At 48.5% G+C, this 26,132-nt stretch overlaps 1 protein-coding gene across 1 annotated transcript; it reads left to right on the top strand.

The window, feature by feature from the left end:
- The first annotated feature begins 74 nt into the window (after positions 1-74).
- adam9 (ADAM metallopeptidase domain 9) lies at positions 75-25,794 on the top strand. The gene is given in 25 exon segments (XM_040046673.1): positions 75-513; positions 6,996-7,096; positions 9,235-9,293; positions 9,701-9,779; positions 11,109-11,185; positions 11,435-11,633; positions 11,832-11,897; positions 11,972-12,043; positions 14,025-14,194; positions 14,324-14,405; positions 14,628-14,761; positions 14,848-14,905; positions 14,907-15,020; positions 15,446-15,538; positions 15,661-15,765; positions 15,904-15,994; positions 16,085-16,190; positions 16,562-16,745; positions 16,826-16,906; positions 16,989-17,094; positions 17,176-17,323; positions 17,477-17,579; positions 18,155-18,184; positions 18,422-18,480; positions 23,117-25,794. Coding segments are annotated over 25 exon segments (2,466 nt in total). The 5' UTR covers positions 75-434; the 3' UTR covers positions 23,187-25,794.
- Positions 25,795-26,132: the final 338 nt, after the last annotated feature.

Genomic DNA, 26,132 nt, shown 5'->3' with positions numbered 1-26,132 from the left:
CATTATTAAGACGGACTTGATTTAAATTTTATGATTTTAGTTTTGCTCCTCTTGAGATGATTGGTCTTGATGCTATTATTTTGAAGAACCGCACAGGAAGCTGCGGCTGTTTCCGCCAGCTTGCTTCAGCTTCAGTCGAGTTTCCAAGGAGAGAAATATCAGACGCGCTTCAGCTCGGACGGGACTTCTCAGAGCAAACACCCACACACACTCGGGGCTGACCTTTGACCTCTGGGACATTTTGGGGTCCGGGCGGGAAGCTCGCGGACGGTGTAGACCCGGGACAGGCTGCCATGGCCCGGCCGAGGAAGAAAAGCTGCTCTGGGTGCTGAACATGAAGCTCCGCGGGGGGAGACAGAGAGAGCGCAGACTGCAGTAACACGCGGAGGGAGAGGAGGCACTTTAATTCAGGAGAGAAGAAGAGGAGGGTGAAGATGGGAGGGATAGTGGAGCTGCTGGGCATCAGCTGGCTCCTCTTCCTCCTGCTGTTCATCGGAAACGGTCACTGCAGAGGTGAGAGGGGTGAGGAAGAGCACGCTGAGTGGGAGGTTTATCGGGCCCTGTGAGGGACACTGACCCGGGGCATCACGGGAGGTGTAGTCCACCCTCAGCTGCTCTGACGGTCACTGCGAACAAATATCTGAAATGTTTCTATAAATGTGTCCAAGTTTAATCTTCATCGAAGTGAGAGGACGGTTACACCGACTCTGGCTCCTGCCTCCCTCTGTGAGCACGCAGGTGAGCGCACAGGTCAAATCAAATCAAATCAAATCACTTTTATTGTCACATCACATGTGCAGGCACACTGGCACAGCACATGCGAGTGAAATTCTTGTGTGCGAGCCCCACAAGCAACAGAGATGTGCAAACACAACACAAACGAGCAAAATACAAGAATGGCCGACCTGAAACTAATAAATATATGTACAATATATATAGTATGCATTTCTGGATGTGTATACTAAGTATTTTCGTGTGTGTGTGTGTTGTGTGGTGTGTGGTGTGTATACACATTTTTACAAATTAAATAGTAAAAAACAAAAACAAACAATAATAATAATAATAATAATAAAATATATAAAATATACAGAGTTGAATATGTGCAAAACAAGTGGCATTTATATACAGTGTGGAGTGCATAATGTTGAAGTGTGTGTACAGGTGTGCACAGGTAGGAGTTTACGCAGCACGCTGAGGTTCCATCTAATCTAGTCAGCTCTAAGGTTTCATGTTAAATGTGGCCAGAGTTTCACAAAGTGACGGGCGCGTGTGCAAAAGTAAGGTAAAGCACTGGGTCGGGCCCCTCTGCGGCTTCCTAAAGTCAGCCAATCAGACGAAAGAGAATGGGGGCGGGGCTTAGACGGGAAATAAGGATGACCGAGGCCCGAGCCTCTCCTCTGATGCAGCGCTCCTCTGTAATCCTCCAGCTGTTCATCAGCTGTCCTCCAGCTGTTTAAAGCCAGTTAGTGTAACTGTTGCTCAGGTGTCCAAGTACCCGAGAGCTTCAGAGTGGTGAAGCTGAGGCTCAGGACTTTTGCACAGAGCGATCCAAACCAGCAGCAGATCATATAGGCTACGTTCACTCTGCAGGTCTTAATGCTCAAATCCGATTGTTTTGTCTGCTTGTTCACACTACAAATAAAATGCGACAGCAAACGCTCAAAGCGGCCGCATGCGCAAAAGAAGACGTCACACACAGCGCGCTCTGTTTAGACCCAGAACAAACAGTCTTTACGTTTCCCAATTTTGCTTTAAGTTATAAAGTTATTTTGTTATTTACATAACAAAATAACTTCTGTCAGAATCTGCAGATTATACAGTACAAATAAAATGTTCACGTTTCTCCAACACTGTCTTCCCAGCAGTTGTACTGGACGGACAGGAAGCGTTCGCGATGTCTTCTCCGGCGCTGATAATCGGCGTCTGTCTTGTGTCAGGGACGTAAAAGACGGATTTAATGCGACATGACCGTCAAACAGCAGTCGCTTTCTGAAACATCTGATATGTGTCGGATTCAGGACCACATACGGAAGTGACCCAGGTCGGATTTGTGCCGTTCACACTGTCACACCGTGATCGGATATGAGTCGCAGAGGGTCAAAAAAGTCGGATTTCATGCGCTTTCGCCTGCAGCGTGAACGTAGCCTTAGTGACCTGGACCTGCTGATGGATCCTCTCAGAGCTTCTCTGAGCTGAACTTAGGTCTGAGGGGGAAAGTGGAGCGTGAGCACTCAGGCCGGAGCAGATTTTACTCCTGCTCCGGCCTGGGAAAGGAAGCTGGGATCTCCCAGGAGGAAGTGGTGCTTACTTTACTGAGCGGTGGGTTTCAGTTTTCAGGCGTGCTTCCGTCAGACCTGCCTTTTCTTTCTGGAAACTTTATTGAAACAGTTGTGAGAACAGCCACACTGAGCTATCAGGTGACCAAACCGCGCGGTTCCTTCCTGTTCAGCGCCTGGTTCTGGTTCCAGCTGAGCGGAGCTGAATAACTAGCGTGCTGAGACCAGTGCAGCGTTTCCATCCTCAGCCTGAAAGTGCCGTTTTTCTTCATCATAGTCATATCTACCAATCTGCAGGTGGATCGTTTCCATTTGTTCCCGTATTTGTGAGTCTTTCTTAGACCATCGTTAATGTTCACACACGCTAACTTCTTGAAACCCCTGGGAGCTGACAGAGCTAGGAAACAGGAAGACGGGAAACTCTTCTTTGCTCGGTTTCAGGTTTCTGCACATGAATCTGATATTAATCAGTTGTGATTTCCTGTTCTGCGATGTGGTTTTAGAGCAGTGAGTCAGGCAGTCATGCCACAGTGCAGAGGTTTGTGTGAGAGCAGAAACCCTCTTTAACCATCAAAGGAAAGCTTTAACAGCTCCTGTTTGGATGTCTGATGTCACTATGACAGTGTTATGCATAGAGTACATTTGATAACATTAATATTGAATATGCTAAACGCTGAGGACACAAACATAAAAACCTGTGTGGGCTTACGCTGCAAATAAAACTTGACAGAGAGGAAACGGTGTGCAGCTGAGAGCCGTGATGAGGTCAGAGAGGTGAACCAACAGGATTCTAACGGTGATTCTGTCTTAAACTGGGAGCCAATGGCGTTCAGTCCCAGGGCCACGTGGTCACATGTCTGTGGTCACGTCCTGCAAACGGAACGTTACAATACTCTAACTGAAAGCATGGACCAGTGTCTCTGAGTCAGTTTGGAGTAGAAACTGTGAACACAGGCTACACACAGGAAGTGACACGTACAGCTGTGTATCGCCTGCATAGAACAGTAACCCCAAGACTGAAGCGCTCACTTAGTTCATCATGTCGATGTCTGGACACACCTGTGCCGTCTTACCTGAGCTCAAGGCACTGCTGAGCACTCCCTGTGTGCGCGTACGTGCGTGCGTGTGCGTGTGTGTTTTACAGTAAAACACGTTGACGTTTTTTGCTTTTTGAAAAAAATCATCCATCCATCTTCATCCGCTTTATCCGAGGCCGGGTCGCGGGGGCAGCAGCCTAAGCAAAGAGGCCCAGACCTCCCTCTCCCCAGCCACCTCCTCCAGCTTATCCGGGGGAACACCAAGGCGTTCCCAGGCCAGCCGAGAGATATAATCTCTCCAGCGTGTCCTGGGTCTGCCCCGGGGCCTCCTCCCGGTGGGACATGCCTGGAACACCTCACCCAGGAGGCGCCCAGGGGGCATCCTTGTCAGATGCCCGAACCACCTCAGCTGGCTCCTTTCGATGTGGAGCAGCAGCTGCTCTACTCTGAGCCCCTCCCGGATGGCCGAACTTCTCACCCTATCTCTAAGGGAGAGGCCAGCCACCCTTCGGAGGAAGCTCATTTCTGCTGCTTGTATCCGCGATCTCGTTCTTTCGGTACTACCCACAGCTCGTGGCCATAGGTGAGGGTAGGGACGTAGATCGACCGGTAAATTGAGAGCTTCGGTTTTACACTCAGCTCCCTCTTCACCAGTCTCCCTTGGAATGCTGTTGAAGCTCTGCCGGAGGTGTGCGTTGAAGATCTTGCAGCCTGGGGCCTCTGCTAGACGTTCCCAGCGCACCCTCACTACGCGTTTAGGTGCACCGGGTCTGTCCAGCGTCCTCCCCCGCCACCTGATCCAACTCACCACCAGGTGGTGATCAGTTGACAGCTCAGTCCCTCTCTTTACCCGAGTGTCCAGAACACATGGTCGCAGGTCTGGTGATACGATTACAAAATCGATCTGCGTCCTGGTGCCACGTGCACTTATGGACACTCTTATGTTCGAACAAGGTGTTCGTTATGGCCAAACTGTGGTTAGCACAGAAGTCCAATAACAGAACACCGCTCGGGTTCAGATCAGGGAGGCCGTTCCTCCCAATCACGACCCTCCAGGTCTCGCTGTCATTAACCACGTGAGCATTGAAGTCTCCCAGGTGGAGACAACAGAGTCTCCACTTCCATGTCTCCTCTTCGGGCCCGGACACCAGACGCTCGCCCTCGGGCACCCTCCCCGGGCCTGGCTCCAGGCCGGGGCCCCGGTAACCCTATCCCGGGCAGGGTAAACTGTTCCCTCGATGTTGTCTTCATAAAGGTCTTCTGAAGCGCTCTTTGTCTGGTCCCTCACCCAGGACCAATTTCCCTGAGACACACACACAACTCCACCACAATAAGGTAGCGATTCACGGAGAGGGGAAAGAAAAATCAGATAAAAAATGAAACCAGTCCTTTCTGTGAGAAGTTTCCACTGAGTCATCCAGTCTGAATGAATCACACACTTACACACACACACTCACACTCTCACACACTCACACTCACACTCACAGTTTCCCTGAATCATGACTCATGGTGTTTTTCTTGGACCTACAGACCGTAATCACAATGAAAGCAGCTTCAGGGTCTGATAATGTGAACCTGCAGTTTTCTCAGCGCCCAGCAGAGGGCGAGTCATTTGGCAGTACATCAGAGAGGGTGCGGCCATCTTTTAAATACAGTCTGATCAGGGTGGCGAGGCTCCTCCTCGTGCGTGGCTGATCGCAGCTTCTCCTTCTGTGTTTAAATCTGTTTCTTGGGGTTTATCGTGTTTCTACTCAAGTCTTCATTTAGTTAATTTAGTTTTTACTGTATTTTATTCTCAGAGCTTTTTGCTCGTCCCCGTGTTCCTCATGGTTCCACCTGATTTAGCTTTTTTAAAATCTGTGGTTGAGATTATCTTTGGAGTCGCTTTTCCAGGGTTTTCCTTCTGGGCTCCCTTTGGCAGGGATGAGCAGCAGCTCTTGACATGACGAGAAACAAGCCAGCAGGAAGCAGTGAGAGTGCTTCCTGTTTGGAGGCTTCCTGCCCAGCTTCAGGACGGCGAGGTCGTTAACGTCGGACTGCAGGTGTTACCGTGGCTACAGATTAATGCACACACACACACACACACACTCGTGTTGGACACCATGCTGTCAGTTGTGAGCAGATGGCGAGAAATGAAGAACACTGTGTGTGTGTGTGTGCGTGTGTGTGCGTGCGTGTGTGTGTTTGACAGGCCACCACTTGGGATTTTTTTCTCCCGAGGAACAAAATACAGTTCAGAGCTTCCTTTGAAATGTGTGATTTGAGCTGCAGTGTGACACTGATACCCGTGTGTGGATCAGCTGCTTTGTTACCAACAGGAGCTGCTGAGGACGCTTTCAGCTGCTGTAGAGGAAACAGTGGAGCTGTTGTAGCAGCGCCGTAAGGAGCTTAAAGCTCTGCGGCTGGATTTATTTTCTTTCACTGAGCTCATTTCCAAACAGGCCGTCATGATGCTCTGAGCATGTTTGCTTTACTTTATCAGCTCAAAGAAGGAAAACAGAAGAAGGGTGAGGCCGAATGTCAGCAGCAGACCTCACAGGCCGGGGTGGCGGGTTCAAAAGTCCCGCCTCCCATCGAGGAGGAAATCCGGAGAGAGAATGTGGTGCGATGGTGTGCAGGGACGGCTGGAATGAGGATTCACTGATGCTCCTCAGACTGCAGTGTGTGGAAACGCACCCGGCTGAGCTTAAACCAGGAAAACACAACCGCACGCAGGAAGTAGAGCGGGAGTGTCATCAGAGACATAAAGATGAGCTTCATGTGCGTAAAATCCAGGTTCTGGATCGTGTCTGTGGATCACGTGTGACACCGACACAGATGTAACTGTGAAGCTTTAAAAACATTTCTAGCGCCATCCTCTGTCAGCACAGGACGTGATGTCACCTGGTTGGTTGTGGCTAACAGACTCACATTAGCTTATGTTGGCTAACTAGTGACATCATCGATAGCGCAGAGGAAAGTGAGGACAGAAACTAAACGTCAGTGTGAGGTAGGGCTGGGACAGGCGCGTCGACGTAATTACGTCAACACGTAAAATACGTCAACGTAAAAACGTGTCGATGCGTCGTCACTTTCAAAACGGACGTGGCGGCAGCGAGTAGCGGCAACATGAATGAGGCAGCCGCAGTCGACTTAAATCACTCCACCCGAACACGCAGTTCGACAGTATGGGCATGTTTTTATTAAAAGATGTTCAGATGAAGAAATTTGTGTTTTTCATTGAGATACATAAATTAGTAAATGTGAAATTGATACACAAGTCAAATAATGGGGAGAGAATCGAATCGAAAAATGAATCGTCGAATCATCGATTAGGAAAATAATCGTTTTGCCCTGGTGTGAGGATCACCGTCGCGCTGCAGCGATGAGTTCATGTTAAACATGGACCGTCCACTGTGCGTGTCCTTAACAGGAAGTGGCTGTTGGCTGTGTGGTCAGCGGCACTCAAACAGGAAAATCCAGCTGTTAGCCGTGATGTTCGGGTTTGTAAAGCACTTCATGAACGAGTCCTGAGTCAGGTGACAGGCCTCCTCTCAGCTGATGCGATGTTTTGTGCAGTAAAATCTTCGCGTTCCCGACACGTGCACACCAAATGATGTGTTCAGTTCTGAGGCTGTGGCAAAGGATTTGAACTTGTTTACAGAGCAAACTGAACTGATTCGTTTCCCGTCTCCTCCTGCAGACTCTCACCAGACCGAGCACCTGTCCTCCTATCAGCTGACTGTCCCTCGACCAATCGGAGGCAGGCTGAGGAGGGACGTGAATGGAAGACTGCCCAATCAGGTCTGGAGGTTTTTATTTCTAGTTCATTTCCACTTACCTGTTTCCAGATCACACAGAGAAGTTCACGTAAGACGATGATGAGAGCACACAGGAAGCAGCGCTGCTAGCTCCGGGTCAGAACCAGCCATGGAATCGTAGGCGGGCAGACTCCATCTTTGCTGGTCCATCACACGAAGAAGCTCAGATTATTGTGACCCCAGTCTGCGTCAGGCGAGCTGCTGACTCCAAACTGATGGATCGTGTTGTTTGACTGATGTGACTGTGCACACAGATTTTAAACATTAGCTTTAAACCGTGTTTGGCTCGCCACGAACACAACGTCCATGAAGCAGCACGCCTGCAGGCTTCGTTTAAACACGCTCGCTGCGCCCGCGCTGCTGTCCCTCCCTGCATGCTGCAACATGCTCACACACACGATGACACACTGCTGGCATGTGCAGTCTGCTCAGAGATAACACCTCTGTGAAAGTGTTGTGGAGACATGAGTGTGTTTGCAGTCTGCAGGTGTGTGTGTGTGTGTGTGTGTGTGTGTGTGTGTGTGTGTGTGTCTGTGTGTGTCTGTGTGCGTGTGCGTGTGTGTGTGTGTGTGTGTGTGTGTGTGTGTGTGTGTGTGTGTCTGTGTGTGTGTCTGTGTGTGCGTGTGTCTGCGTGTGTGTCTGTGTCTGTGTGTGTCTGTGTGTGTGTGTGTGTGTGTGTGTGTGTGTGTGTCTGTGTGTGTGTGTGTGTGTGTGTGTGTGTGTGTGTGTGTGTGCTCAGCTCCAGTCTAACACTTCCACCTGGAGTAAATCTGATCGTGTGGGTGTGTCGCTGCTCGCAGAGACTCGTGGCTAACGCGTCGCTGTGCTCGGCGCCGATTATCCTCCAGCTGTGTCACAAACAGCTGATCATTCCCGGGATCGTGTGATGTGAGCGTGCTCGCATCACCACGTTTTACTGTGTGAAACTGTTGAACGTGAACTTTCTCTGAAACTCGTCAGCATCGCCCACTTCCTGTGGAAACAGCTGACGGGGGAGAGCTCCTCACCTGTGGAGCCACGTCGGACAAAAACAGGGTGCCACAGTGATGACCTCACTGCTCTCGGCGCCGATGGCTGCCTCGGGGTTCGTGGCCCACAGAGGAGCTGAGAACGGATACCCGCTGCCTGCACAGGTACATACACCTGGTGATGTCATCAGATACCTGGCTCCACAAACGTTACACAAACAAGGTCGGCTGACTCTGCGAGGCGCCACGGGAACGCTGACCGAGCCAGAACCAGCAGCAGCTCTGCTTAATGAGTTTGAGCTTGAACCGTTTCCATGACGATGCCAAGGTATGTTTACAGATTTACCCGACCTCTGACCCCTGCTGTGTTAGAGGACGGATGAGCTGCTGCTGGCAGCTGGACGATGGAGACCACCGCTGACTTCCTGTCCACACCAGCTGTCTGTGTGCGCTAATTATAGTTCTGCTGTCACACACACACACACACACACACAGACACAGAGAGCCAGGTGAGTCAGAGGCTCAGGTGACCTGCTCGGCGAGCAGTGGGATGCGCGATGGAGGCGATGGCGTGCTGTCAGTGCAGATGTTTGGCAGCCCGTGCTCGAGCTGGCAGAGTTAGTTGTGTCAGCAGGGCGACTCGAGTCGACGAAGTCTTTGTTCACAGCAGATGGAGTGCGTCTTTAACACAGGCTGTTTTAGCCGTTTGTGCTAAAACGAGGTGAAAATCAAACCTGGAGAAGCTCCGTTTTCATCCCTCGATCCGAAATAACCCACAACACGGAGCAGGAAGTGGAGTCCGCAAACATCACAGGTACAAAGGTAACCGCTGCTGGGAGCGACTGTATGTCTGCCACATATCGGACGCTAGTGTCAGCGTGTTTGTGCTGTTAGTTAGCGCCGTTAGCTAACATGCTCCTCGTGAGGATCGAAGCGCTAATCCCGGCGCTCATGTACCAAACCAGCTTTGAAGGACGCGTCGCTCTCTGAGCTCCGTGGCTGTGAATCCAACGTGGCGACAGGACGGCAGGGAATGAGACCTCTTGGTGTTCTGCTTTCTGATTGGCTGCTCTCCACCTGCAGTCACTCACACATGCTCAATGTTTTATTCTGCAAGCTGTCACACTTCAAAGTTACCTTTTTGTGTGTGCAGGTGTCCTACATCATCAGCGTGGATGGAAGCGATCGCGTCGTCCATCTGGAGAGAAACGAGTAAGTCCTGATGAGGGGCGGTGACATGTTCACGATCGTACGATCGCTGAGATCGAAGCTTGTCAGAGCGCGCTCGCCAACAGACGGCTGACATGTTTTTACTTCATGGTCACAAAATCACATTTCAAAGTCTGTGACAGGCGATCCAGGATGTCCTGGTGTGTGATTCTAACTTTTTATGGAAACGCCAGCTGATGAAAACACGACGTGAACCAAACAGCTTCACAGCTGAGAGATTTTACTGTTAATAAAAACATCAGTGTTTCTGTTTTTAACACCTGACTGAGCTGCAGCGGGAGTGAGGCAGGTGAAGGTGTTTCCTGTGCAGGTGTGACGTGTCAGACTCACACCTGCAGTCGGGGGTTCGGGGTTAAAGTGAAGTTGGTCACATGACTGTCCTGTTTCAGGCTGCTGCTGCCTGCAGACTTCACCGTGTTCTCCTACAGTCCCAACGGATCCCTGGTCACATCCACGCCACCTGTCCAGGTAACGCCCCGCCTACCTGTCTGTCTGTTGTATATGAGCCTCACCGGTCCTGTCAGCCAGTCGCATCGCTCAGACTCACCTGCTTTACAAACGCCCCGCCGTTTTCCTTCCTTTATGGTCATTGCGGCGTCGATGCCACTGAGAACAAAGCGCACGCGCTCTGTTTCTCTGCAGACTTCATTAAAGCAAGGCTTTCCCAGAGAGAGGTGCATGCTGGGAGTTGAGCTTCCTGTCAGCTGACCCGGGTTGTCTGATGTTTGAATGATAAATGGACGGTGGCAGTCTTTGTTTGGAGATGGTTACCATGGCGAGGGTCAGGGTTCGATCCTGTGACTAGCTGTCACTTCCTGTCAGTGTACAGAAACACGCTGACTCCTGTTTCCTGTATTTAAACTTGAGTCAGCTTGTTCAGGCAGAGCGTGATGGGCGGGTGGAGCGCTCTCAGCTCGCTGCTCACTGCGTCCACAGAGGGGAGGAGACAGAGCGAGAGCAGCAGACCGCTGAGATACGAAACTAAGACGCCGCTGACTATCCGTGTCTAATCGTTCACTGCAGGGAACTTCACAAAGTGCATTCTGGGTAAAGTTTGAGCCTCATGTGCCACAGGCGTCTTCGTTGAAGGATGGAGACCTATGTGTCATCAGGTCGATCAGATCAGGTGACGTGCTGATAGGTGGAGCCTGAGATCCCCGTCCTGTGAGTCAGTGCAGACAGGATGGGTTCAGACCCACGGGCCACGGCTTGACCACCGCTACTCCATGAGGACAAACAAGAGGAAGTGAGAAAATGATGAGCTGGTGTTCCTCAAAGTCTCTCTCACTCACACACACACACACACACACACACACACACACACACACACACACACACACACACACACACACACACAAGCCCGTTCAGCTATCTCAGTGAGGACCTTCATTGACATAATGCTTTCGCTAACCATTACAGATGAACGCCTGACCCTAAACCTGACCATAACCACATTTTGAGCCTCAAAAAGGCTTCAAACTTGTGAGACCGGTGAGTGTGTGTGTGTGTGTGTGTGTGTGTGTGTGTGTGTGTGTGTGTGTCCTCACAAGTATAGTAGAATGCAGATTTTGGTCCTCACAAAGATAGCTAGACAGGAACACAGACACACGCACACACAGACAGGAAGTGTGTGAGCTCCAGTGGAACTGATACAGCAAGAATCGCGGCAGTGATGTCACTGAAACTCCGTCTAGTTATGAACATGTGATTCAGTCACAGCAGTGTGTGTGGATAGGAGGCGTGGTGGCGCCCCCCACTGGTGTGTGTGGGTGCTGCAGTCAGCTGTCTGTGTTTCAGGACCACTGTCACTATCGCGGCTTCGTCCAGGGCGTGGAGGGCTCATCCGTCGCCATGAGCATCTGCAACGGCCTCAGGTAATACACACACGCACACACGGGTCCATCAAACATGGCGAGGATTGAGGCGAGTCTGAAACAGTCGCCGCGTTTGTTCAGTATCAGAAAGTACTTTTAGCGAGCGAGGTCGTTATGAGGGAATGAGAGGATTTAACGAACACGTCATTTACAGCAGCACAACAAGTCTGACACTCAGTGTGTGTGTGTGTGTGTGTGTGTGTGTGTGTGTGTGTGTGTGTCTGTGTGCGTGTGTGTGTGTGTTTTCAGAGGAGTGATGCACCTCAGTGTTGGCAGCTATGGGATTGAGCCGCTAGACTCCGCCACCGACCAGCACCTGGTGTATCGCCTGCAGGATGTGACATCACAGCCCCGAGGGTGCCAAACGCCGCACTACGAGCACGGCCCCAACTCTACAGAGCGTGCTCAGGCCAGCTGGGAGGAGATCCCTCACGGGCAGCACAGACGGGTGAGTTTTCCCTCACGCACACGGCGCACGCTGACTTCCTGTCCCCTGAACTTTGACCTGTTCCAGCTCTGGAGTCATGCCATCATTCCTTTACAGTTTATGTTGACTTTACATTGACGTCTCGAGCAGCGATGATGGCGCTCCAGCAGCGTGAGCGCCGCCGTGCGCTCTCAGAGAGTAACCGTGTTTCTGTTCCAGGCGAGGAGAGCCGTCCTCCACAAGACGCACTACGTGGAGCTGCTGCTGGTGGTCGACAACGAGAGGGTGAGAGCACGACACCGGGTGGAGGTGGACTGCTGCGGCGGGCGGCGTGTAACCGTGTGTTTCTCTCTCCCCAGTTTAACTTCATGAGCAGGAACGCGACGGCAGTGAGGGAGGAGATGGTTCTGCTCGCCAACCTCGTGGACAGCGTGAGTGTCACATGTTTCCTCCACGGCTGAGTTAGCTTTGTGTCACACGGCAACAGGAAGTGACTTTCCTTTCAGCCCGTTTGCTCTTGTGTGGTTAAAAGTAGGAATAAATCAATAAATGTCCTAAAACCCTTTGATGTCTTCACCAAAGAAAAAGCAATGGACATTTTTTTGTTTGCATTTCTTATTGATTTGGGGAGTAATAACCACAATCAGTAGTTTAGTTTTTAAAATATTGATCTCTACCAAACGGTTGAGATGCCACTTAATGATAAGAGTATGAAATGTCATGCAAACACAAGTACATTAGATAATACAGCTGAAAAAAGTCAAAGGGCCAAATTCTGATTATATTAATGGAAACTATCCAGGGCATTGGATGGTAGCATTCAGTGAACATTGCTGTTTTCATTCCATCAAAGGAAAGCATTACATCAAACAACAAAATAATGTGCTGCATCCAGGCCACTTCTGACTGAATGCTACTGTGCAAAATAAAAACAGTGCCAATCAGCACATCTGCTTGTGGTTTTGGTCGTTGGGGTCTTAGGGTGTAGCTTTGATTCTGTGGTCTTGGAGAGCTGGATCAGGGTTGACCAGCTCTACATGCTGGCTTGTTAACTTGGTTCAGACACAGCCAGGCGGAAACCTTTTGAGAGCCATCGGTTTGTGGTCCAGTAGGGCACAGTCCCTCATGTAGACCAGGTATTCAAGTCAAGGATGTATCCGAACAGTGGGATATGCCATCTCCTTAACTTGTAACTTATAACTTGTCTTATACAGGTGTAATAGCATACCAGAAAGTTTAATTCCTCCCATATGCTAATTATACACAGGGATGGTGATCTTTGCGTTGGACTCTTTGCTCCACCGTTTGACCGATGAAAGAAGCACGAACCCACAGGCCTTGTTTAGGAGGTTGACACATTTGTTGTCAAATCATTTCATTGCAATCAGACCTTCATCAGACCTGTAATCACAGGCTGCATGGCCGCTCTTCATCAGGTCTTTGTCTGCCATCAGTTTGGTCATACAGTACCAATGCACCTGACACCAGAGGAGGTGTGCAAGTTCTGGACCAAGCAGAAACTTGTGAAGAACCGAGGTTCTTTGATAGGTTTGCAAAGTGTTGTTTACCGCTTTGGCCCCTTAGAGGGAGCTTCTGTTGCTTTCACTCAGGGGAGCATTGAAGAATGTAGATCCTCCTCACACAGCAGCAAGTCGTGGATGATGCCAGATGAACAATTTAAAGCCCCACTCATCTGGTTTGTTGGAAATATACTGGTGAGGAGTGCCAGCTCTTGTGGCTCCATATGAAACCATGACCTCAAACACGCTGTGGTTGAAGGTGGATGGCATCATGAGTGTCATGCCACAGGACCATGTGATTTTTAGCCATATAATTGTTTAGCGTCCATATAGCACAAATTATAATTTTGAAAACTTACTAACATTAATTTACCAGCTACGGTAATTTGGTTAGAAGCTAATCAGTTGTGATATTCTTGATTTTTACAATATTTACTAATATTAACTCAGAAAGTTACAAAACTGACTTAGTGAGGAAATTCTTTCAGCATGTTCTTGCTGTGCTAACACTTAATGTGATTTATCAACACTGTCATATATCAAAAAATTATATCTTCCTGCCTTAGTTTCATCAAAAACACTCAAAATATGTTGGACGGTTTTTTGTTTCTGACTTCCTGTTTGGGAGAGGTTTAAGAAGAGCCCACAGTTTCCACTCACAGTGCCTCCTGGTGGCTTTTTTTGGCGTTACAGATGAAAAACCAATTGGTAGAAAAGACTCAACAAGGCAGGTCAATGTCAGTGAAAGCCTCAGTTAGGGCCTGAAAATGTGCTCTACCAAAGGTTGACCGGAACGCTAAAGGGTTAAAATGAATAAAAGCATAAATAAGAGGAGTGTGTGTGTGTGTGTGTGTGTGTGCGTGTGTGTGTGTGTGTGCGTGTGCGTGTGCAGATCTACATGCAGCTGAATATCCGGGTGGTTCTGGTTGGTTTGGAGATCTGGACTCAGCAGAACCAGATCAGCACCGACGGAGCTGCTGGAGAAGTCCTGAATCGCTTCACCCAGTGGAGGGAGAAGGAGCTGGTTCCTCGCCGCCGCCATGACTCAGCACAGCTCATCCTGTCAGTACACACACACACACACACACACACACACACACACACGCTGTTTCTGTTTTGTTTGTTACTGCATGTGATTGGACCGTGTATCAGGTGATGATGATGGTGATGATGATGATGGTGTCTGTGCAGGAGGAAGAATTTCGGACAGACGGCCGGGATGGCGTTCGTCTCCACTGTCTGCTCCAGGAGTCACGGAGGCGGGATCAACGCGGTACGCCACCATGCGTGCAGACTAAATACATTCAGTTTTATGAAACACACCAAAAACATTGAAATGATTGTTTCTGCGTCTGTGGCGTCGATTTCACTGAATCGCACGTCTGGGAAAAAGAGAAATAAAAGATCTGGATCCTAATGACAGCTGTAGAAGGAACTCCATCTCCCAGGGTGCATTTCAGTGAGACGTGACTGAACTGTGCTCTGTGTCCTTCAGTTCAACAACAACCTCGTGGTCTCGTTCGCCTCCATCGTGGCTCACGAGCTCGGCCACAACCTCGGCATGAACCACGACGACGGCCGACAGTGCACGTGTCCCACCGGCGCCTGCATCATGAACTCTGGAGCCACGTAAGACGCTCACGGCGAGCTACGCCGCACGCTCACACGTGCCCGCACACGCTCACACTCACTCCTAACGCGTCTCCTCTCTGCAGAGGGTCAAAGAACTTCAGCAGCTGTAGCGCCGATGACTTTGAGAAGATGATCCTGCTGACGGGGGGGGGCGTGCCTGCTGAACGTCCCGCGGCCCGACGAGGCCTATAGCGCCCCCTACTGTGGAAACAGGCTGGTGGACTTCGGGGAGGAGTGCGACTGTGGCTCAGAGAAGGTGTGATGTGTAGAGACATGCGTGCCTTACATTCGATTTGACCCACTTTGATACGACGTGTGCCGAAACAGCGGCGACGCTCCTGGCAGTCAGGGCCCGCCCAGATTCAGTGATTTATTACACAACTCGAGCTCCTCGTCAGCGGGAAGTCCAACATCTACGCCGTCCACGTGTTCCACAGCTGTGCGGTGGACCAGCTGGCTCCCGGGCCTTATGTTTGACATCCCTGTTTTATATTAACGTGTCACTGTTGTTGAGTTTTCCTGCACACAGAAAATGAAGACAAAAAAGTTTCGGTTTGTGGGTCATTTTCACGTCTTTGTGCGATTTTCTAACGTTTAAAATGATTATACGCCAGAGACAGAAACTTCCTGTTTAAACCCGGTCACGTGATCGACCACGTGTGTGTCTGTGTGTGTGTGCAGGAGTGTGAGGAGGACCCCTGCTGTGAGTATCGGACCTGTAAGCTGAAGTCTGGAGCTCAGTGTGCGTACGGCGAGTGCTGCTCCAACTGTCAGGTAAACACAGCGAGCCTCGTGACACACACACACACACACACACACACACACACACACACACACACACACACACACACTGTGCGTGCGTGTTGGGCTCTGTAACTGTATGCTTGTGCGTTCAGTTCCTGCCGGGGGGAACCGTGTGTCGCGCCAGCACAGATGAGTGTGACCTGCCTGAGTTCTGTAACGGCTCCTCGTCCTTGTGTCAGAGCGACGTCTTCATCCAGGTGAGGTCCGCTGCATTTACCTGAGCAGGTGAGCTGCTGGCTGAGCTGTACTTCATCACATCTGTGTGTGTGTGTGTGTGTGTGTGTGTGTGTGTGTGTGTGTGTGTGTGTGTGTGTGTGTGTGTGTGTGTGTTTCAGAACGGGCAGTCCTGCAGGAACCAGGAGGCCTACTGTTACAACGGGAAGTGTCAGCACTACGACAGCCAGTGTCAGGCCATCTTTGGAGACAGTACGTACCTCTGTACGACTTCATCTTCTCTCCTCTACCTCATTACTCAGCAGCTGACCCCCCCTTCTCACCCCTCCCCCTCCTCCTCAGAGGCGAAGGCGGCTCCTGAGCTCTGCTTCAAAGAAGTCAACAGCAAAGGAGATCGCTTCGGCAACTGTGGCTACCTCAACAACGGCTTCAAGAAGTGCGAGAGCAGGTAACACACACACACACACACACACACACACACACACACACACTTCCTTAGGGTCCGTCCCAGTGTGAGGAGCTGAGACTGATGATGTCACAAAGTTCAAGTCCCACGCAAGTTAAACGCACCTCCAGCTTTGACCTGATGGTGGCGCTGTGTGATGTGTGCACTCCAAACCGTCACTACACCTGTGTCGCTACCAAACCGGGAAAACCTGAACAAACTCCATCTCCCAGGGTGCATTTCAAAGCCCCGCCCACATGACTGTGCTGTGTTCAGGCGTCTTTCCCACAGTCCGTCTTCGAGCCTCCTCCTGAATCCTCCGATTCTTGTCGAAGTCGCCGCTTCCGTTTTCCTCATCGTGTTTGTTGCCATAGAAACGCCATGTGTGGGAAACTGCAGTGCTCCAACGTTCAGGCGAAGACGGTGTTTGGCATCGAGCCGTCGATCATCAGCACGCCAATCGCCGGAGGGAAATGCTACGGCGTGGACTTCATGCTGGGGTCGGACGTCCCCGACCCCGGGATGGTGAACGAAGGGACCAAGTGTGGAGAGAACAAGGTGAGGAGGAGGGAGGAGGGAAGGAGATGAGGAGTGAACAATGAGGTGTTAAAGCTCGTTTCTTCTTCTGCGGCGCTCAGGTGTGTGTGAACTTTGAGTGCCGCGGCGCCGACATCCTGAGCTACGATTGCGACGTGCACACCAAATGTCACGGACACGGGGTGAGTCGCCTGCCTGTCCTCCTGCCTACCTGTCTGTCAGGTGAGTCACATGACTCAGGTGTCACCTGTCTGTGTGTCGCAGGTGTGCAACAGCAACAGGAACTGCCACTGCGACTATGGCTGGGCTCCGCCTTCCTGCGAGTTATCGGGTTACGGTGGAAGCGTTGACAGCGGACCCACGTGGAACGGTATGTCACCTGGAGAACTCTGACTTACCTGAGGGCAGGCGTCCCGTGTTAACGCGCCTCCTGTGTGTGCCCCTCCCCCAGATAAGGACACGTCTCTCAGGGACGGCCTGCTTGTCCTCTTCTTCTTCGTCCTCCCGCTGCTCGCTCTCGGCGTCTTCGTTTTCCTGCGCAGGAACGAGCTGCTGCGGCGACTCGGGCTGAGCCGCAGGAAGAGGTCTCAGGGATATGAGTGAGTGCATGCACACACACACGCCGCCACGGCCGCAGGAACCACGTGTTCTCTGTGCTGCGTTTAGGGACACTCTGAATATAATTGTAAACCATTAGCTGCACGTGTGGCGCTGCACGTGTGGCGCTGCTCTCACGCTCATGTCTCCCTCAGGGCTGACGGCATGGCTTCAGCCAATCACAGCAGGAGACCGCCTCCCAGAGCGCAACCTCCATCTGTTGCCCGGGGTAACGCCAATAACATCGTCAGAGACGGGGTAAGTTTAGGGTTCACATGAGACTCAGAGTTTAAGTTTTCCCTCGTTTTACACACACCTGCCTCACCTGTCCGTCCAGGTGTGTGATGATGTTTGTAGCATCAGCAGTCGCTCCTGCAGCTTTACCCGGTTTGTTCTGTGTGAGCAGTGAGCGTTACAGAGACCCACAGCAGCAGCACTCTCAGTGGGCGTGTCTACAGAAGGTTAAAATTAAAAATCTTCAGGTGGACACGCCCACACGGCCTCCTGCTGCTGCTGCTGCTGCTGCTGCTGATGATGTTACTAATGACACAGACCTGCTGTGACCCTGCTGATCAGGAGGCTGAGAATGGAGACGGTGATGATGCTCTCCTGGTAAGCCTCAGTGTAGAAGCTGAAGTTAGATGTAGTGATGAGCACACCTCAGCACGAGAACAAGCGGCTGTCTGCACGGGTTACTGATGAGCTGATTAAGCTGTGTGATTAATCACTTTAGTGTGTGTGTGTGTGTGTGTGTGTGTGTGTGTGTGTGTGTGTGTGTGTGTGTTGATGGACTGCATGAGCTCTAACACGCTCTGCTCTCTCTCCATGTGAAGCACCACGCTCAGCTGCTGCCACCACAAGAGGTAAACCCTGCTTACTTCTCATTACCGCTCTAACTACTGCTGCTGATGTAGTGTTAGCTTAGTGCTGCGTGTCTGCAGGTTAATCATCACAGCAGGAAACTAGAAAGCAGCTTTCACTAACCCAATGACATCAGGTAACCTGGGAGAGTCAGACAGGCCAGGTAGATCGGTGTGAGGGTTTGAATCGGACAATGACTCGCAGGTTTACCCAGGTGTACTTCCTCTGTGTGTGTTCAGGTGGTGGAAACCAGCCGGACGGCTCCTTCCCATGCTCTGAAGCCACCACCGCCTCCTCTGTAAGAAGTCGCGCACCACCACATGCACCGAAACACAAACCGAAAACAATCTGAGCACAAAAACTGTCAGTCAAACCTGAAATGTGGAAACTTCACTTTCAAACTAAAAGTTGTATCTTTTTAAACATTTGACGCTACAGCGTATGTTTCCAAAAAATACAACTTTTTGCATTAGCTTCTAAATGATTTGATCTAACTTGATGTTAACTAGTTATAGAAGCTAGCCTTAAGCTAATGATTCTTAGAAGCTAAATTTAAGCTACTGAGCCTTAGATGCTAACTTGAACTGGACAATTGGACTTAACAGTTAATGGAAGTCAAAGCTGTACCTGTGGCTAATGCCAAATCGACTGTATTTAAAAATAATTTTAAGCCAACTGTGAGCTTGCTGGTTACTAAAATGCAATTTAATTTTAAGCTAAATTGTCTTCTAGTCTTCTAGATTTAATAAACTTAAAAGCTGCATTTAAGCTAAGTGGATCTAAATATGAGCCAGATCAGGGTTCTAGGCTAACTTTTTGCCATGCGTGCACCGGTAGAATAGAATAGAATAGAATAGAATTCAACTTTATTGTCATTGCACATGCACAGGTACAGGGCAACGAAATGCAGTTTGCATCCATCCAGAAGTGCTTTAGTGATATAGATATATTACAATATATATTAGCAATAATATAGATATGTGAGTATATTACAGAAATGGGTCTATTATGGTATGTTATAATGTACACGGTATGAAGTATGTTGTGAATATTCTATAACTATAAGTATGTACAGGCTGTAGTGAGTACAAGCTATGTACAGGCTATGAACAGGATATAAATATGAAAAACTATACAGAATATGAAATAAATAACTTTACAGAATCTGAGATATACAGCTATACAGAAATGGGAACTATGCAAGTTGTAAACAGTTGTAGGATTAAAGATTATCGAATGTAGGGCTGCCACAAACGATTATTTTGATAGTCGACTAGTCACCGATTATTTATGCGATTAGTCGACTAATCAGATCATCATCCATTGGACGTAAAACTACAGCTTATTGCACCAGCAGCATCTGCTCTTATATAACTATCATTAGCTTACAGCTTTAAGCTTTTAAGGTGCTAACTAACAATAAAGACAAGATGATAGTTTATTCAATTTTAATGAAATTTGCAGATTGTTTCGGTAAAGTTTAATAAACTCCTTGCTATCTAAAATATAACAGGACACCGGAGTAAATTCTGAGCATCTCACACTTCTGATAATCAGCTGTCTGCTTGACGTTTATTCAGCTGTGTAAAAATTATAACTTTAATCTCAGCCAAACCGATTTACTCAGGAACAAATAAAATACTAAAAAAAAAAAAAAAAAAAAAAAAGAAAAGCCAAACAACAACATTTTTAATTTATCTAAGTGACTCATATATCATGTTTAACCTGAGTTGCGAAAGACGGCGGTGGGTTTGAAAACAATTTGCCGGGAGTCCGGTGTTCTCACGGCTCTAGTGACCTAGCCCCCGGCTAGCTATCGAGCTAGTGGGTAACAAATGTCTCCGAAAACGTCGGAGCGCATTTGAAAATATGTGGTGTCTTGATAAACTGAGCAGATATTTGAGGTTTACACAGCTACATTCTCGCCTGAAAATATGTTAAACGTTTATTTTGTGACCCAGAAAGAATAATAAGAGTAATATTAAAACTAACTAGCTGCCGCCATTGTTGGAAACTGAGCTGGGCTGCGCTATGAATTCTGGGACACAGCTGCTTCTTCTTCGGGGTTTAACGGCAGCTGGCATCCTTGTACATGCAGTGCTGCCATCTTCTGTTTCAGTCCATTATTACACTCTTAAATCCTGCTACTTCTGCGTCTTTTGCGATCTTACAAAGCTTCAAACGACACGTCGACTATTAAATCAGTCGTCGACGATTTTGATAGTCGACGTAATCGTGACTAGTCGACAAATCGTGGCAGCCCTAATCGAATGTACAGAATGATTATTTACACAGAGCTATACAGTAGTGCAGTTAAGATAAGTGAGGGTGTAGATAGTTTCTACAGAGGCTATATAAAGTGCTAGTGGTTGTGAGTGGTGGTTCAGTCCATGTTATTATTGTGTGTTTGAGGGTACAGTTGTCCATTGTGGGGGTGTGTATGTTCAGTCCATGTGTTAACGTGGGTCAGATGTCAGGAGGCAGAGTTCAGGAGTCTGACAGCTGTGGGGAAGAAGCTGTTCCGGTACCTGGTGGTCTTAGTCCGGAGGCTCCTGTAGCGCCTCCCAGAGGGCAGGAGGGTGAAGAGTCCATGCGATGGGTGACTGGGGTCTTTGATGATTTTCCCAGCCCTTTTCAGACACCGCTTCCTGTAGATGTCTTTTATGGCAGGAAGTGGTGCTCCGGCGATGCGCTGGGCAGTTTTCACGACCCTCTGCAACGCCTTCCGGTCCGAGGCAGAGCAGTTCCCGTACCAGACTGTTATACAGTTGGTCAGGATGCTCTCGATGGTGCAGCGATAGAAGTTCACCAGGATGTCTGAGGACAGGTGGTTCTTCCTCAGAGTCCTCAAGAAGAAGAGGCGCTGGTGAGCCTTCTTGACCAGCTTGGAGCAGTTGGTCGTCCAGGTGAGATCCTCGGAGATGTGGACTCCCAGGTACTTGAAGCTGCTCACACGCTCCACAGCCGTCCCCTTAATGTGGATGGGTGGATGTGGGTCAGCATTCCTCCTGTAGTCCACGATGAGCTCCTTGGTCTTCTCGGTGTTAAGCAGCAGGTTGTTTCTGTCGGACCACTCAGCCAGACGATCCACCTCTTCCCTGTAGGCGGCCTCATCGTTGTCACTGATGAGGCCAATCACCGTGGTGTCATCTGCAAACTTAATGATGGTGTTGGAACCATCAGCAGGTCTGCAGTCGTGGGTGAAGAGGGAGTAGAGGAAAGGGCTCATCACACAGCCTTGTGGTACACCGGTGTTCATTGTGATTGTAGATGAGCAGCGGTTATCCAGCCGGACATGTTGGGGGCGGTTGGTCACCGGTGCGCCTAACTCAAATTTTTCAACCACATCGCTTAACACCGCAGTTTTACATGTGCACTTTTTTTGAGGGGGGGGGAAGTTGCAGTCCATACAGACAATATTCATTTCTAAATTATTAACTATCAATCTTGTGCTTAAAGTGCGTTGGCACTCTTTGTCAATATTGTAGAAAATGTTAAACTTGATCATCATCTCGGCTCCTCTGACGACCTGTCTGCTGCTGAAAGGCCGTGGGCAGAGGGGACACTCGGGCATTTATCGCAGCATATAATGTGTTTCTGGACACCCTGCTGCTTTTTCAGCATTCAGAGGTTGATGGCACCGTGTCAGAGCTGGCTATGAATTTCAGACGGATCAGGCCTTAACTTAACAAAAAGTTATCAATCGTTCTTTTCATCTTTTCTTATCACCCACAGCTGCATCCACTCTGTCAGGCCTAGGCTGCTCAGTAGGGCTGGGTACCACCACTGATTTCTGTAATCCTGGGAAACTGTTCTTGAAGTACAGAGAGAGAGAGAGCTGTGCATGAAGTGTGATTTTTATCGTGGTGGAAGCAAAACGGATAAAAGAGGGAATTCATGACGACATTGATCAAATGTGAAGCGCAGTTTGCTGCTTCTTTTGCTGCTGGCTCGGTGGATTTTGGCTGGAGAGACAAAACCTGCAGCTCAGAATCAGCGCAAAAAGACGTAAACGCAGCGCGGAGCCGACGCATCAGAATCGCTAAGCTCCGACGGCGTGTCCGTGTTCGGGCCGTCAGGTGAGAAAGCCGACAAGACAAAGCTGATTCTGATGCGTCGGGTCTGTGTTTACGTCTTTGTGCGGAGTCCATGTACCTGCTCTTGAAATAGTTTTGTGAGCTTTAATCTGAGAATCTGGCGTTTCTGGCAAAACACAGTTATATTTAAAAGTCGATTCAGGATTTAATGAATCGATATCGCTTTATTCAAGCTACTCACCTCCATCTATCCACCTGCACTTTCAACTGGACCACGGACAATCAGAGAGGTCCCGCCCCTGACTATCTCTGATTGGTTTAGTCCACGATAGGGGCATAATGTGTGTCTGTTGTTGACCACACGGAGAGTTGCAGAGATTTTTTTTTTTTTTTGTTACCCGAACACAATTTGGTGGCACCGGTGCGACCAAATTTTTCTTTAGTCGCACCACTGAAACATTTGGTGGCACTCTAGAGCCCTGAGCCAGAGGAAGAAATTTTGTTCACCCAGTAGCAAACTGACTTAATTCATATATTAACGTTAAAGCTAACTGGACTCAAGAGTAAAAAATTTAAAACTAACTACACACAGACACGAGCATTAATTTAACTCGACAAAGAAAGAAACTAGCTAATGTTAAGCTAATCCTAAACTGGATACAGCAGCTTACTCCTAATAGGGAAACACTAGATGGCCATAGATAGATAACATTTATAAGCTAGTCTTTAGAGTGGCTAGGTGCTAAGTGAACCCAGAAGCTAACTGCTGGTGTAGCTGTATCTCTGCAGCAGTTTGAACTGTGGCGGAGTGATACATCATCTCAAACAGAGCGTGCACGCTGTGGTGTTAGTGGCCAGTCACAATGTAAACTCTTTTTCTTCTTCTTTCTTGCACAGAAAACCGAAACCTTCTGCTGCGTCTCAACCTCTGGTGCCTCAAAGACCTGCACCCGCGCCTCCAGTTTAACCAATCAGGGGTCTTCTAACGACACCTGGATGACCCCCCCCCCCTTCTACTTATCTTCAAACCCTTCCCAGCGAACTCAGAGCTAGTTCCTTAGCAACAGCCAGAAACAATTCTGTAGCCACGATAACCAGCTGGCCAGACTGCACGGCCATCGCAGTGAAATGGATCCAGGTGGACCGGACGAGAAACTTCGCAGAACCTCCAGGAACCCAGCAGGTCCAAGCTGGAGCCGCTGCTGTTCTCTAACCTAACCAGGCAATCGGATTGTCCTGAAAGCACGAGTTCTTCTGATTGGTTGGTTTTACGAAGCCTGCTTAAGTATTTTTAAACTTTCTGATTTAGTCATGTGACCTTTCAAACAAAGTATAGCAAGTATAGCAGGCCATGTGGGCCTCTCTCTCTGATTGGCTGGTTTGTAGTTGTGGGTGGAGCATGTATCTGAGCACTGGTTTGTTTCTTTTCTGTCTCTGAATGAAAGCACTGATAGCGCCGCCCATCTGCTCAGCACTGTTTTAGGAATGTAACGCGCCCTCCTGCGGTTGTGTGCCGGTGCGTTTGTTTCTATCGTCTGGCTCGCCCTGCGTTCGCTCCCTCGCTCTTCACAGAACTGTAAATCTACGATATGCAAACAGCGTCTGAGCGCGTAGCTCCTCTGGTCTCAGTTCGTCATGCAGCATGGCACCGTCTCTGCAGGGAACGAACGCTCACTAGGCGAGGCTGCTCGGTATGCCTCTACTGTCCAGGTATTTCCACCAGTTAAAATATGAGTCTGAGCTTGCAAAGCATTCTGGGAACCGTAGGCAGTCACATTTGGTACAAGCAAAGTGGATTAATCTGTTAGAATTGAAACTAAATGAGATGAGTTCAGACCTGCACTGAGAACATGTTCACTACAAGTCTGGGATCAAACTGAACAGCAGTACCTACCAGCTCCTCCCAACATCCTTCATTTCTTTCTTTCAAAGACTTTAGAAAACACACTCATTCCTGATTATTGTTACCAGTGTGACTGACTCAGTGGAGCTTTTTTTAAATCTGTCGCTCTTCTGTTAAGGTTGAAGCTTTTTGTAGATCCACATGTTTCTTCTGGGGGGACACAGACCCCGTTTCACCAGTGTTTTAAAAATGAATTATGTCCAGTGGAAGCAGAACTTTAGCAGAAACATGAAGTTGGGTGTAGCCTGCTGAGCATTCACAGAGTGTGTGACGGCGTCTGAAGGTGGAACAAAGTCCTTGAAATTCTTGGCAATAATGTCCCGAGAGCGTCCACGCTTCCTGTCCCGGGCGAGCAGCGATCACGCGATCACTCTTCCCGCATTCAGGGCGTCTGATTCAAACCAGGGATTTTTACACCACCGGTGAACCAAATGCTTGCGTTCTGCAGCTGACGAGCCTGGATGCACTGTGCTGTGTAACCACGTTGGTATTTTTAAATGCCTTTTTTCACTTACTTTGCTCTTTTGAGGGTTTTTGCACAGAAACTGAGGACTCCACTGAGGATGTTGATGTGTTGCTCACAGGGCTATCTTAGTGCCATTTGACTGTTCATGCCAAAAAAATAAACCGTAGTCTGTGCTGAGCTCCTGAGTGAAGACAGTCGGACGCAGTTATTTAAAGAGCTGAGAGCAGCTGAAGCTTCAGGTTACAGGCAGCTGCTGACTGCAGCGTTTAAAGGGGATCCGTTCTTATCATTTCCACCTCTGCACTTTGTCAGAGTAGCTTTTCATGATTCACAACTTAAATTAATCCAAATTTCTGTAATGCAATCAAAGCTTCACCTCACAAAGCTTAAAGTTAGCTTAAAGGCATCTCCACGGTGCAGTTAGCTTCGGGTGCAGAGTCAGTTTGGAGTTTGTGGGATGACTTCGCTCATAATTTAGCAAAGTCTCTGCTCCTGTTAGCTAGCTGCCTTAAAGTTAGCTGATGTGAAAGGTTTGTGGTGTATATGCGTTTGGAAGTTTGGCCATGTTAAATATGAATATTACAAAATTGTAAAATCAAAACTCTTGGTGCTCAGCAGCCATCTTGGTAATTTAAAATGTTTATTTCTCCAGGTTAAGCTGACTTTAAGACCCTAATTTCATGAAATTGGGTGAATACATGTACTTTTACCAAAAAACCCAAACAGGTAAAAGGTCTCAGCACAGCTGGTGGTCCAGGTGGAAAAAGCTTTAAGTGTTATTTTGGGTCAGCACAGGCCAACGTGAAGCGGTCCCCTTTAAAGCCAATCAGACATCCTCAGTGGGGTTACATTCATACTGAACCTGTGTAAAAGATTTCATTTTCTCTTATTATGAATGATTTAATCATTTCTTTTTGCTTTTCACCTGTAATCTGTGGTCATTTGAACATTTAATTATTAACGTTGCTGCGTGGCGTGGAAGCCTCCGCGCTGACTGATGATTTTTATGATTCGATGGATGATCTCTCACCTGTTGGACAGGTTCAGGTTGTTACAGCCAGTGGAGCTCAAACTTGTGCTGCTTGCTGTGAAAACCAAACCTGGAAGAATAAAGGTCCTTCAGCTGAACATGATAATTTAATAAACTCTGTTCATACAGACTGTGATTTGTTTGCTTTCAGACTTAATAAAGGTGCACAGAAAATAGTTTGTCAGCATTCAGGTTCCCGTTTGTGGCGACATCCATTTAATATACAGAAAAGCACTCACAGCCTGACTGCAGTCATTGTCACACTTTAAATTTGAAAAAATCTTTTTGAAATTCAAAGTTGTTTTAGAATTGTACAGGTTTTTTAAAAATATATTTAGGACCAAAAGGGTTTTTTAATGTCCTGATACAATAACTGTATTTTTAAATAGTTTTGTGGAGTTGGGGCATTAAAATAAAATCAAGCCGTACTTTTTTTCTATTTTTTAAACTGTTATTTTAGACTTAAGTTGTTATTTTTACTGAAATATTTTTTAAAAAAAAATTAAAATACTGT

This window comes from Simochromis diagramma, unplaced genomic scaffold (assembly GCF_900408965.1).
Source record: "Simochromis diagramma unplaced genomic scaffold, fSimDia1.1 OVJJ01000038.1, whole genome shotgun sequence".
NCBI lineage: Eukaryota > Metazoa > Chordata > Actinopteri > Cichliformes > Cichlidae > Simochromis > Simochromis diagramma.
Note: the sequence above shows the minus strand (reverse complement) of the source record. Positions and strands in the feature narration are given on the sequence as shown.